The 14,438-nt window shown below is 45.0% G+C and overlaps 1 protein-coding gene across 5 annotated transcripts in view; it reads right to left on the reverse strand.

The window, feature by feature from the left end:
• Positions 1-14,438, reverse strand: part of LOC142902278 (multivesicular body subunit 12B-like) — a 42,918-nt gene that overhangs the window by 9,169 nt on the left and 19,311 nt on the right. For all 5 annotated transcript variants that reach the window (XM_076047198.1, XM_076047199.1, XM_076047196.1 and 2 more), the window contains one exon: positions 8,651-8,718. In XM_076047198.1, coding sequence (XP_075903313.1) covers positions 8,651-8,718 — 68 coding nt within the window. The remainder of the gene's footprint in view (positions 1-8,650; positions 8,719-14,438) is intronic.

The following is a 14,438-nucleotide window of genomic DNA, read 5'->3' on the forward strand; positions in this document are numbered from 1 at the left end:
TTATTTTAGAGGCTGCTGCATTTCCCATCCCGCGCACAGCGAACAAGCGGCCCCTCCTCCGCTCGCGTAGCCGCGGCCAGACGCCGCCGCGCTCACCTCCCTGTCGGCGCGCGTCCTCAATTTGAGGCGGATTCCTTATGCGGACCACGGAGGATGCTATTCTGGTTGCGCGCTCTCTGTCACCAGGGTGGATAATGGTGAAGCGGGCGAACAGCGGCGCTCGGAGGAGGACCCCCCTCTTGCCCACTCACAGCCCTTAGCCCCTCTCTGACATGAGAAATAGTGCCCAGGCCTGACAGCATCTCGGAGACATATTGTAGTTTATTTTGTCGCCCGGGCACGCCATCTGTGCCATTCCAATAGAGGGTGTGTGTGTTCAGGCTGCCGCCGCCAGAGAGGGGGGCGCGAGGCTCCGGGTCCCTCAGTAGCTCTGCGGCGGCGGCAGGTCATTAGTCAAATTGCCTAATGAGAGAGAATACAAATGGCCCCCTACCCTGACAGGAGGAATTTTGGAGGTGTCAGAGCTCCTGACCCGTGCTATGAGAACAGATGATAGCGAGTTGCTATTTTCAGATTCTTTTAATGACTACGGCTCCATGAAGCCCATTCTTTTCCTTTTATCTTTCTCCTGCTTTTTCAAGCCTTCTAGACAGACGGGCGGAAAGGGGGGGCGGGGGGGGGGGGGAGGAGGAGGAGGAAGAAAAAAAAAAAAAAAACTTTTCCATGTATTAAAATAATCTCACTTGCCGAAGTAGGAGTGTAACTTTTGAATTATTTAACTGTTTACTGCGTAGTCAATTAACATTCGGAAAAAGCATTGATACTAAAATAGATTGCGCCATAAAATGATGTTGAGTGTTTCTGATGATCTATTTTTATTTGTTTCTGCCGGCTGTGCACAGCTTGTTTCCCCCGGTCTGGCTGTAATGTGCGTGCAAGCTGCTGCTGCCGCAATCCTCCTGACAGCGAGTCAGTTAGTTTATACTAAAATATTAATTTCGTCTCATCCAAGAGTTCAAAAATGTAAACAAATATAAATGTTTCTTAATGGCAAAAAGTGGCATGCATTTACATAGCGCTGGCTGAGGCTGCGGAGGGAAAAACAAGGGAGGCACCAACAGATAAACAAGGGTGTTGTTGTTGATGTTTGACTGCTTTGATGTGTGTGTAGATACATACATATATATGCTTTTTTTTTTAATTCTCAATTTTGATGTTGTTGTGAAAATATTGCTGAATGTGAATGAAAACTATAATAGTTTTAAAAAATAATTACAATCAATAGAGAGTTTAATCTCAATACTATTTCACCTTTGTTTAGAATATAGGATGTTACCTTTATTACCAAATTAAATGCATTAAGAATATGCATTTAATTTGAAGCCTTTATATGATGTGTTGCACCTATTTGTTTAAAAAAGACGGGGAAAAAAAGGCGAAATGAATATCTTCCGTCTTGGTGTGGCCAATTAAAAGGCAGTATCTGGCAGCATTTATATAGTCTCCTTTACACTAGTGGTACATGAAAAATACCAAAATGTGTGAGTCACAGCAAACAAAAATAGACCCCACAAGATACACGATAACGTTAAAGCTCACCTTGTTTAGTTTTGGGTGTTTTCTTGTTTGTTTTTTTACTGTTACCACAGGGATGCAAAAAATGGGAAGCTTATGTAGAATGACCCACTTACTTTTCCATCTGTGACAAGCAGCCCTTGAAATCTGGTTGTGGGTTGGGAGCCAGGAGGCGGTCCCAGTTGGGCGCTGCTCCATCAGTCTTCCAGAAAGTGGGCAGAGCCAGCAACACCTACGGTGAGTTGGCCGCAGACGCGTCGACTCGTGGCCACCGCTGCTCTGCCAAAGAGCGCCACAACGTCTCCCCAGCACGGCCGCTAGATGCGTTCTACATATAGGAGCTATACAATATACCGCAAGTCTGCAACAGTTCGCCGTGATCCTGAAACCTGACGGAAACGCCTCGCCACTAGGAGCCATCGTCAAGTCAAATGGGCGATCAGGCTTTAATCAGCGACACAGTGTCTTTTTAAGACATCGCCATGGCACCGGCGTCGATGCCCAGCTGTGGCTGCTGGGGGAAACGTGCCGCAGAGTGTGCGCGCAAATGGGCTACGCCTCTCTGGACAAGTGTAAAAGCTGGCAGCGGGCTGACAGTAAATTGCATGTGCCGGATGGGACGCAGCAGAAGGCACAATTACACAAATCCCCTCTTAATTAGCGGTTCTGTGGGCAAACTAACCCGTAATGATGCGAGGGATGTGGCGAGCCCCGGAATTCCTAACAAGAAAACACTCGAGCGAGCGCGGCTCCCGGAGAGAGATGAGAGGAACCGGTGACGTGCCGGTGACTCCCACGGTTCCCCTCTCTCTTGCCCCCGGGTGGCCCTCGCTGAGCGACTTGCCCTCTGGACTGTGGCTGGAGCAGCAGGCCCCTGGCTGGTTCCGGCCAGTGTTATTAAGTTCTCCTTGCTCACACCACCAGGCAATGTAAAGTGGCATCTCACACGGAGAGTAATGAACTGTGCCAGGCAGGAAGCGGGAGGGATGACAGCCAAAGAGGCCTCCTTGGCAGCCGCTAACCTGGGCATCCACCAATTTATCATCCCCCCCAGAACCAATCCACCAACGCCGCGCTGCCATTTGTCATTAATTATGCTAATAAGGACGCCATTACTCTCCTGACGAAACGGGCGACTGATACTAACGTGGTGGTCTCAGTGTTTCGCACATATGCGTCCGCTTACTGGGTTTAACTGTTCCAGGATTTTTTTTTTTTTTTTTTACAAAAAGAGGATTTGTCTAAATTGAAACTCTTTTTGAAAAAAAAAAAAGGAGCCTTGGACTTTTCCAAACGCGCTAATGACGAAGCCACGATTTCATGAAAAAAAAAATAGAAGAAAAAAAAAAAGGGCCCCGTGGATGAAATGACCCCGACGTGACTGAACTTTTTCACACCAGACATTGCGGCTCTCAGGCAAACCAGAGCTACTTAATGTAGCTTCGGGGAGCCCCAGATGCCCTTTTCCAAAACGACTTCATTCCCAGAATCTCATTGTGCTTTCTAAATCACACCACCAGTATGTATTAGAAGGTCATTAATTACAAACTTAACAAGTCAGCAGAGCCATTAAAAGATCTTTAAGGCATATTTGACCATAAATCTCCTTAAACTATATTTAATGACTGGATTTGGTGAAATATTTTTTATCAAGTTCTAATTAGATGTGCGATAACAAACCCTGCTGTACATGGGGCAAATGAGGGAGCCATGACAGGGCCATCCATTGGAGCTGTCCACTGCCGGACACCCAAACTAATGGAGCACTGCTTCTATCTCAGGGATGGATAGAACGCCATGAGGGATGAGACCTCGGAGTCCAGCCTGGCCTGCAAATGCAAAGCCATTTAAAGTCTTATTTGACTGTAATAAAGGCTCAAAAAAATACCAGAGGGCCGCGAGGCTCCGGTCCAGGAAATCCTATCAGAGCGATTCAGGATTGATCAGCATCATGCGGCAATTGTTGATGATTTGAAAATAATAGTTCAATCGGATGTTTGATCAGCAGGGCAAACAGCATCAGGATCTCATTCACGAGCTATTTTGAATCCTAGAAAGCACAGTTGCGCTTCATTTAACACTGGATATGCTCACTCGACATGGGGCCGTTTTTAAATCGTGCCAGATATTTGGTCTAAGCTTATTGCACTGGAATGAGAGCATGAGAGCTATTTCGCAAGAGTCTCACACAGAAAATAATATTGAATGAATACATAGCGAAACTTGTTGATTTCTCGAACTGTAAAAGTTCAGTTAATCTGTAATACAGTCGACCTACAGAAGTTGTGTTTGATCATCTTGTGCTGTGACATAAATAATCATCATAAATGCTCAAAATCAGCTATAAATTAAGCACAGCAGCCGCACTAAATTGAACTGTATTATAAATTGAAAAGACGCCAACCGAATTTGTGCTCATTATCGATGATATCTTGTTTAGTTTTCCCATTCTATTTTCATCAAACTCACTATGTGCAATGAATTCAGCCATCCTGATAAACAACAGTACTTCATCTAATCTCTTGTTAATAAACAAACTGTTCAAACTTTGCCAGTGTGTTGAGATCAGAATATTAAAACAAGTCCATGTTTTTGTTTTTCCTCATGTACACATAAATAAACGCGGCGACGAGGATTAAACGCCAACGCTGCCCATTCAAAACGCAGACAGTCGGCCTCCTAAAACTCCTACAAGCTTCTTGTTAATGTCTTCTTACCGGAGGTGCTTCTTCTTGCGAAATTAAATTCAAACGCCGTATAATTTACAAGCCATCCAATTATTAGGGAAGCAATTTGGCCCTCCCTGCTCGTATTACTGTAGCTGCTGAGATCTCGTGCACACGTGCGAGTATAATTTAGGTGTAAACAGCATTCACCCTGCTGAAACCCCCCCCCGTCTCCGTTTCGCCTTTTGCTGACCGGGGGAATTAAGAGGCAAAACGCTGGGGTTTTTTAAGAGCGCGCCTTTCATGTCTTGATGTAAGCCCTGGCATCACTTCAGACATCGAGATCGGTTTCATAGAAATCCCATTCCATCCAAAGTAAAAGCTCGGCAGTAAATCTGCCCCGCGCTCCCACATAACACTTCCATAAATGATTCATTCAGCTCAGTTTAGCTGATGCAAAACAGAATGCTGGTGAGTTGTGGACGGAGCTCCGGCTGCCGGCGGAGCACCGGCCCCGCCGCTCGCTTCGTTTCATCAATCTCTGGCAAGAAGGAGCGAGGGGAGGGGACGAGGAAGAGGAAGAGGAAGAGGAAGAGGAAGAGGAAGAGGAAGAGGAAGAGGAAGAGGAAGAGGAAGAGGCGGACGGCAGTCTGCTAATAATAACTTTACTGTCGCCGCCGAGAGGTTGTGTTTTTTAATCCCTCAGCCTAAAGAATCGTGTTATTCTAAAATATCACCCCGGCGTTGCGGAGGCGAGTCGAGATCCATCACCGGCGCGGAGATAAGAAGGCCCGGCAGAGTCTCCTCCCCCTTGCTGCTCGGCCTCGCCCCACGACCACGCCGCCGAGATAAGATGGAACTTTTGTTTGAAACCTGATGAGGGCCCTTTTAATGAAAGTGCGGCGCCAAAAATAATCTTTTTTCTCCGTGTTAGTCAATCAAGAAGTGGTGTGTCGTGTCGTTGGCGTGGGGGGGGTCGAGGGGGGGGGAGAGAGAGAAAGGAGAGGAGAAAAAGAAAGTAATTTTGCATAATCAGCGAGCGCCATCTGGAACAATTAACCAAATTCCACAGAACTCAGAGGATCAGTCATATTGGCTTATTAAAGATCCAGAATTATACGAGTAATAAATCCTTGGAAAAACGAAGCGTACACCCTGCCTGTCACGACTATTTTAACTTCAAATACAGTGGAATACTTGATAAGGCTGAAAAGAGGAGATTAATATATGCAAATTATGTCGAGCATTTAAAAGCCCCCCAACAACTGTCTCTCCCTCTCTCTCTCTCTCGCTCTCGCCCGCTCTCCCCCTTTTTTTTCCTTTTTTTTTTTACGCTGTCTCTTATTACAGGGCTTTATGTTTTATTCATACACCAACTCACCTGTCATTTCATAAGCTATAATATTATGAGGGTATTATTAAACAGCATAAAGTGGCGCTTTAATTGGAAAGCCCCCGTTTGCATTTCCCAATTATTTGCGGCAAATTAAATGCAGATGCATATAGTTTAATGGGAATTCTAATATTGTTTCCCGAAAAAAGAAAATCAAAAATCACTGTCATGCCGCCAAGATGTTTTGCAAACCCAAGTTAATTTTGAGCTCCTTTCATTGCCGCCGCCCCCCTCCTCTCCTCGTCGTCCTCCTCCTCTTCCTCCCCCTCCTCCTCCTCTTCCTCCCCCTCCTCCTCTGCTGAAGGATGAACTGTCTGCTGTCTGTTAATTGAAGTCCTCCTAATGGATCGGGAAATAATTGCTCTCCATATTACGTTAGATCAGGGCCAATGTCAGGATTTATTTTTGATTAATGCAGCAGATATGTAAATGTAGTGCTTTTCATGAGGTTTACCTTTTTTTGTCGGCCGGCCGGACGGACGCCTGCTGCATACAGTATGCTGCTCAGCCCGACGCTGGAGGTCTATTTTAGAGTTTCACACCTTTATATTCAACACCTGCCGTTTACTTTTATCTAACATATAACTTTTTGGGAAAAATTCCATAAACACCGGCTCATTTAATGTTAAAAATAACAGACCTTTTTTTTTTTTTTTTTTTTTTTTCGCCAGCGCATGAATAACAGATCTAATTGGCAAAAAGGATTTGGCGTGGATCAAAGCGACTTGGGTGACGGGAGAAAGGCATCGATGGGAACTTGATAACTTTTCAAATGAGCTTGAACTGTCAAGCGGAGGAGGGCTGCGAAAAAAAATAAATAAACGTGAATTAGTTTTTAATATTCTGGTAATAAATGTCAGGGCGCCTGCACATCACATCTGCACATGACATGAGTGCAGATGACAGATTTCCCCGACATGTTACCTCTCCTCCCCTCAACTCGCTCTTTTCTTTTCCTTTCCTTTTTTTTGGGGGGTGTGCACGCGCATGTGTGTGTGTGTGTGTGTGTGTGTGTGTGTGTGTGTGTGTGTGTGTTGGGCTTTTTTTTTTGTTTTGTTGGGAAGTGACGGAGGGTTTAATCAAGAAAGCAGGCAATTCATCAATCCTAAAGAAGGAGCCTGTACAACCCTGACAGAGCGCACATGGTTTCAGACCAACTTGAACCTGGCCAGCTGTCAGCCCACACACACACACACACACACACACACACACACACACACACACACACACACACACACACACACACACACACACACACACACACACAGCACTAACAATTAACACAAATAGGCTGTCTGCGACGACCTCACACTTGGTCTGCAGGCTATTGCACTGTTAATGAAGGGGAGCCGCACTCCCTCGCTGTGAGGGTGACGGCCGAAGAGCCTCCCCCCCTGCCGCCCCCCCGCACCCCCCCAAAAAAACCCTCTCAAGACTAACGCCATTATCCCCCTTTTCTTCTGTAACGTGCGACGCAGGCTGACGGCAGATGAGGGCTGGTCGGGGGAGGAGGAGGGGGAGGGAGGCGTACAGCTGCGGAGGACAGGTTCCTGCAGGTGGATGACGAGCGCTGGCACTGGCCCCCGTACAGTGTGTGCGCACGTTTGGCTTTCTCCGCTGCCACTCAACCGCCATCCCAGCGGAGGGACAGCACACGCAAATCAGCCTTTTGGGGGCACGCCGTGCACGCTTAGCTATATTAACGTGTAATAACACTGTTATTACATCACATTAATGTATTTGCCCTTTTTTAATTAGAAAAGAATAGCAGTATTTTATGCTTTTTGTCAACTGAGCTTCAAACTTTTTTTTTTTTGGACAAATGTGCAAAACAAACGTTTCATCAATTGCGGAAACTGGAAAAAAAAGGGCGGCAAGGCAGCGGCTACATCCAGCGCCTGCAGCAGCGGGGATCCTCACCACATGGTGTCTCTCTCCAGCTGGATAAAAACCTGTCTGGCTACATGCACCTCCTCGGGGTGGATCGCTGCGCTCTCGCAAAGGCGCCTCAGACTGCCTGTACGCAAACTCAGCTCCTCTCAGCAACTACAAAGGCCGTCTCTCCCGCTCCAGCCCCGGCGTCACTGCAGGACAGCTGAGTGTCTGCCTGACAAAAAGATGCGGGGGTGAATCCGTCCAGTCCGCGGTGGTGGTACACGTGTAAAGTGAGGAGCGTGATGGATCGTCTTTGACAGCTGCTAAATGTTCTTGAGAGTGTAATACTGTCACTCCTCCGGGGGCGTCACGTTTGCTCAGATAAGCAAAGGCCCTGTGCAGTGTCCGTCAGTGTGTGGAGAGAGATGCTCGCTGTACATTTGAAATGTCGGACCCTTCTTTTTTTTCCCCCACTCCAGAACAGACAAAGAATAATCCTGAACTTTTCTATTTCCGTCAAGTGATTTTATCGATAAAATGTTAAACTTCCTGACAGCCTCTTTGTATATTGATTTATTTTAACAAATGACTAAAAAAGTATGTGTTTATAACCAAAGTTTGAAACTGATAAAGTATTACAATTACAGAAAACAATATTTTTTATTTGAAATAAAATTGCAATCTGATAATTGAGCACAATCAATATCTGTAAAACATAATAATTTAACTCAGAACTGTCAAAACCTCAGCAGCACCCTGCAGTTTTTCAGATTGATTCTTTTAATTTTTCTTTAAGCTTTAGTGTTGATTGCAGGTGGATAGTGCTGCATATTTTAAGCAGTCAGAACCCAAGACCCAGTAGCCCACAAACATTGATTTTGACAAGTGTTCAAACAAGTGGAAATAAGTCACTTCCTGTTTGTCAAAATTCAAAAATTAGAGTTACGTCGGCAGGTGTCGGGCTCAGTCCCTTCACCGCTGCTTGCAGCTTTAATGTTCTTTTTTTAATTTTTCATCAGAAAATAACAGTGATACCCCCTGTCATACCAATTAACTATATGGATACTTCATGTTAGAGCTACAGAATATGACAGTCAAGACTGGTACCAATAGAGCCAACTGAGAGTGTATGAAAGTTTACCTGTCATGGTGTAAGTTCCACTGTTCTGTTGCTCGTAGTTGGGCCTGCTCAGTGACGTCTTGCTCCTCCTGCCAGGAAAACAGCGACAGTGTTCTCTCAACTGACTGTGCAATGCAAGTTCCCCTTCCAAACGCACCCAAAATCTGGCGCCAATTAAAGAGCATTTGATGTCTAGCGTTTGAAAGGAAATTTAATTGCAAAGAACACAAATCTGATCAACACCTTTGATTGGTTTACAATAAATAACACGATAAAAAGAGATCCAAATCCAAGTAAAGGGAGAATTTAAAACGAAGGATCATTGGGAGTCTTTCTTTCCACACGAGGCTCTTTTATGTGTAGAGAAGTTCAGAGCTCTGAAAAGAAAGAAAATGTGGTGGAAGTTAAAAGGTGCCTAAGCTTCCCAGAGGCCTCAGCGGACCTTCAAACGGCCGTTCGGAGCAGGATCTTGTTAATTCTGGGCTGAACCCAGAGATTCCATTATTCAAGAGAGGTCTGGGTGGAGCCTGTTTCACGGCCTTGTATTACAGAGAATCAGCCGAGAATGCACTTTGCAGGGCAGTTGAAGTTAACAAAGCATAAAAGATTGAAATCCTCATCAATCGAGCCGTCGTGAATCACACCGTGTGACTCAGCCCTGGCGGATCGATAAATCCAGTGCAAGAAGGGGGTGGGGGCCTCACAGCTATAAGAGAGCTGCATGAAGTGACATCCTCTGAAGCTGAAGAGAGCTCAGCGATGGCTTCATAAAAAGAAATAGCGAAAAACAAACGATCTTGCAACGTTAAGCAAAGCAGCTGCCGATGTCGTGTGCAGGCAGTCGGTTACAAGCCAAAAGCCCCAAACAACACGATCAGCCGTGCGTTGTGCGTTTGGCCTAAAGACGGAGCCGCACTCGCCGTTTGCGTTCCTTGCGTTCGAGGCGACATTTGCATATTTGCGCTCTTGTTTCCCGTGACTTGTGGCTTCCAGAGCCTTATCGCTAAGAGATAAATACACGCAATCATTTCCATCAAGGGCAATAAAACAGGCCTCCTGATAGGCCACGGTATTTATGAGCCGAGGCTGCAACTCAGATTTATTTGCGGCGGAAGGGGGTCGACTTTCCTTCCCCCTCATTTGCATCAGCATTTGGCCATGTTAAATCCGGGCCAATTGTGAATTTTTAAAAGGTTGGCGTCAATCTCGCAGGAACGATTGCCATATTCAAATTGTTGTACCGCTCAAAGGTTGATTCCAGAGGACGAGGCAGAAGAAGAAGAGGTGGGCATCTTACGAGGAGCAGATGCGGTCCCAGCTGATTTTGCTTCTTGAAAATTGTTTTTTTGGTCGTCCGTATGTTAATTCAGTGCACAGATGCACACGCTCAAGTACTGCAAAACCCCCTGGAAAAGTATATGAAGAAATGTAAAGGTGAAGATGAAACAGGTGAATGTGCCGTCTGAACTAAACACTTTAGCAACGTATGGGTCAAAGGTCAAGTTTCAAATCTGAAATTCCTAAAGAAATAAAGGATTCCCCATAGAATAGCAGCATGTCACAAAGCTGATCTTCCATTTTCAATTAACGTGACTCTCAGAGGTGATTTTTGCACATCAGTGGACAAAAGTGGTAGACATGTTTATTTTGGGAGCAAGTGAAAATGGATTACTGACTGCAAGAGGTCAATAAAGGTAATATCAAAAGTAAAAAAAAAAAAGTCAACTTTGACTGTTAATGTGCAAAGCTATATCCTCATTGGAGATGACCAACATTGGAGTATTTGCAACCAATATATTTAGCCGGCTTGTAATATATTTGGTATTAACATGTCCTTGTTATGCTTCCTTTATTTTCATGCCTTCATATTAAAAGGCAACGGCAAGATACTGTACAGCGTAAAAAAAAAAAATACATTTATGCAAAGTCCTGCTTCTGCCAAGCTGGTGAACTCATCACACACCAGGAACACAGTAATGGCATACAGTGAATCACGAACACAAAGCTCACTGGGATTAGGAAATGGATAGTTGAATTTAAAAAAAGAAAGAAAAAAGAAAAGAAAAAAAACTTCTGCTTTTTCTAAAATGCATTTTTTCCCCCCTCCAGACAACCTCAAGGGTTGCTTTTGACACCTGCTAAAATAAAGAAAGAAATCCAAATTGCTGATTTCTAAATGCAAATCCAGGTGCTTTGGAGAGAGTGCAGCATATGGCAAATCAATTAAAAAGCACATTCTTTTAAACAGAAACATGGCAAGTGTGCTTGCTTATCAACTGCAGCTTTTCAGCTCACATTACGTCGGCCACTGGAGTTTTGACAACAATTAATCCTCATTTCAGACAAAGAGAGCCATATTGACACACAGTCCTGTTTGAATATTCAATTATGCCGTAGTTCCTCATTAAATTACAGCAAAGCTGGGAACACGGCCTGGAGGATTTTACACAATTACAGTAGAGTTTAGGAGACTTGTGTCGACTGGCTCGGATCAGCATATTAGTGTTCACACTGCAGGTCTCACTCCTGACTTTCCCACTGAAAACTGTTTTTTGGAGCGTGTGTGTTCACATTATGGTCATTCATTCGTTCATCTTCTATACCCGCTTATTCCTATTCAGGGTCACGGGGGTCTGCTGGAGCCTATCCTAGCTGTCTCGGGGCAAAGGCAGGGTTCACATTAGAATTTGAAATGCAAATGACAGTCATGTCAATGTGCATTTTCAGGTTTAAGTTGTTATGCGATCAGAGTCGACAAAATTATGAGCACGTGATCAGAGGTGGCACGATTATTCACATTCTGTATTTAAACAAACGTACGGATACGTCTGTAAAAAAAAAAAAACACTCTAATGAAAGTTAAAACACTGATTCAACTCCTTTACTCAAGTAAAAGTAAGAAAACACAGGTTTTGTAATGTACTTTGGTATACGAAAGTAAGTATGTTTTTCCCCCATTAATGAACAATTCATTTGCTGATCATTTTGTACTCCCAATAGTATATTGTATACTTGCAACACAAACAAACTGTCATGGCTTTGACCAGTTAATCATTATTGGATGTTTACACTTCGAATAACAATGTTATTATCTATATTTTTTATTTTTCTCTGGACTGAAAACGTACTGACCAGTGACTCCAAAGCTGAGGTACTCTGAAATAATCTCCCACTAAAATACTGTCCATTTTGATATTTAACTACACAACCGCATAGTTCAGATAGCTCCACTTCAAGCAACAACAGCTATGATCAATAGTGAATTACTTTTAGTAGAATTTCTATCTATTAAAGGCAAAAGAGTCTGCTTTTCCAATATACAAATATGTGTGTAAATAACAAATGTAAAGAGTCAGAGTAATAAAAAAAAAAAAATACTTAAGTAAAGTACAGACACTCGAAAAAACTACTTAAGTACAGCAACAAAGTATTTATACTTTGTCACTTCTCACCTCTGCAAGTGATAACAATAAAAAGATCCAACTCGCCTTCCACTAAATATGCTTTAATTCATCCAAAAAAAATAAAAAAATAAAAATCAGATGTTGCTCGGACTATTATGGGAAAAAAAAAAAAAAAATCATTCGAGTTCTGGGTCAGGATTTGGGCCACTTTGTGGACGTTGCCAGAGTTCTGCAAAGTGAACAAACCCTGACACTCACCAACATGCATTAAAGTGCCACAGATTCCTTTGTCCTGGTGCTGCCTAAGCTGCATGGCACAGTAGCGGGTGAAAGGAGTGTCTGTGTATAAAAAGAAGCAGAGGGAAACAGCGGGGACAGACGAGTCAGTGATACCAGTGAGGAGCCGGTGCGGTGCCGGTGCGGTGCGGTGCGGAGCTCGTGCGTTGACACCAGCGCAGCCTCGACGGTGACAACATCCCGGCACCTTCCGCTCTGAGCGCTGCCGCTGCTGCGGGGGCTGCTTCCTCGCCCGTCATTATCCTCCCTTAAGCTCCGCGTCAGGTAGGGGGGGGGGGAAAGAAAAGAAAAAGAGGATCTCTCTCTGGGAAATACGGCGGCACAATGAGACGCCCCAGCCTGAGCTCATTGGATCTGGGCCGATCATTTCATCGGTCCTGACACCGTCTTGTGTCCCTTCTCTCCATTCCCCCTCTTACACACACACACACACACACACACACACACACACACACACACACACACACACACACACTTTTTGAAACTTTGTGAGCGCAACAAAAGTAATGAGTGATAGGCCGCGCTGGCAGTGATTGTTCTTCAGACGGCGGATGTGTCAGGGAAGACGCGCGCACGCAGCCGTCGCGTGTGCGTTTCCCGTGAGAAGCGGCGCTGTTGGGGGTGGGGGTGGGGGGGTGGGGGGGGGGGGAGTCGGTTAACCAGCGAGCAAACCAGCGCCGGTGCAGCTCTCCTGCGGAGGAGTGTCACAGGTAGGAGGCGCCGCGATCCGGAACGTATTGATACGCGTGCCAATCCTGACACTGATGACTCTCTAGGCGTCGCGGGAAAAAGCCAAAGCAAAGAGACGGCAGCGGGGGGGGGGGGGGGGGGGGGGTAAAAAAAAAGGAAAAGATAGCCGGCCTTGACATTTTCATCGCCGTACGCTTTGATTTAAAAAGCGCCCGTGTGTACAAAAGCCTATTATTCTAAGAGAAATGTCAAAAACCTTGATTCTGAGTGAAGCGGGAGAAATTGCAATATTAGGACGGGGGCTAATTTATGCCGGCAGTCACCGCAGAGGTCAGATATCAGCCGAGGCAATGACAGTTTTATCAGCAGAACAAATGGCAGCGTTGGCCGGCGGAAGAAAGGAGAGGGGGATACTTTACTGGACATATTAAAAAGGCCGAGCAGATAGCGCACGGAGGGTTTTTTTTTTCTTCTCTTTTTTTCTCTCTCCATTATAAAGTCAGAGAGCGGCTGATACGGTCTGTCCTGACAGAGAACAGGCCAGAGTGGTTGACATCAAGCTGCGGCTATGAATCAAATCGCATCGCTGTTCAAACGCTTCGGACAGAGTCGATAAAGATACATCAGACGTTGGGAAAGGTACGAGTGCATGGCGGCTGCGGTCAGAAGGCCTGCGTGTCAACACCTCCGCGGGCTCGGCACTGTGAGGCCGCCCGCTACACACTCGTGCAGGGCAACTGTAGGTAAAAGAGAGACTGCCTCCAATGGAAAACTGACTCAATACGATGTGATGTAATGTAGCTTAATCGAGCAATGCTCAGACTTTGTGTAATGCACTTCTCTCCTTGTCCCAGTTGACATGCAGCCGAGAACATCGAATTGTTCACGAGAATGTGTCCTCCTCCTGAACACTAGGGGGCGGTATCGGTCTCTTCAGCGTGTTCATTTCCGGTTGACCGGCTTTCCTCGGAAGCACAATGACAAAACCGGAGCGCGATACAGCACCGGTGTTATGTCCGTACTGGTCTTTAATTTAACGAGTTTCCTCACCAAACAGCTGCAGATGTTGCTGCGCCGCCGTCAGCGGCTTGGATGGAGAAGTGTCGGGAAAATGGATGGATGGAAAAATGAACCAACTGGTGGTGACTCATCGGTTCCCAGAGCAGCTAATACATTTGAAAAAGAGAATTAGTTGTGCCATCCTAACATTTGATTATTATTTAGCTGATTTGATTGATAATTATTTGCTTGTCCTAAACTCTGACAATGTATCGATGTGCATGTAGACTGCAGCTTACACGACTAAAATGACCAGCTACATCTATTTGAATAAACCTCTGAATTATTATTATTATTATTATTTTTTTTTTTTTATCAAAAATACAAATGAAACAATGAAAAAAATTTACTTTTTGTTT

This window comes from Nelusetta ayraudi, unplaced genomic scaffold (assembly GCF_046127955.1).
Source record: "Nelusetta ayraudi isolate G7.1 ecotype Tasmania unplaced genomic scaffold, CSIRO-AGI_Nayr_v1 ptg000092l, whole genome shotgun sequence".
NCBI classification, from domain to species: Eukaryota; Metazoa; Chordata; class Actinopteri; order Tetraodontiformes; family Monacanthidae; genus Nelusetta; species Nelusetta ayraudi.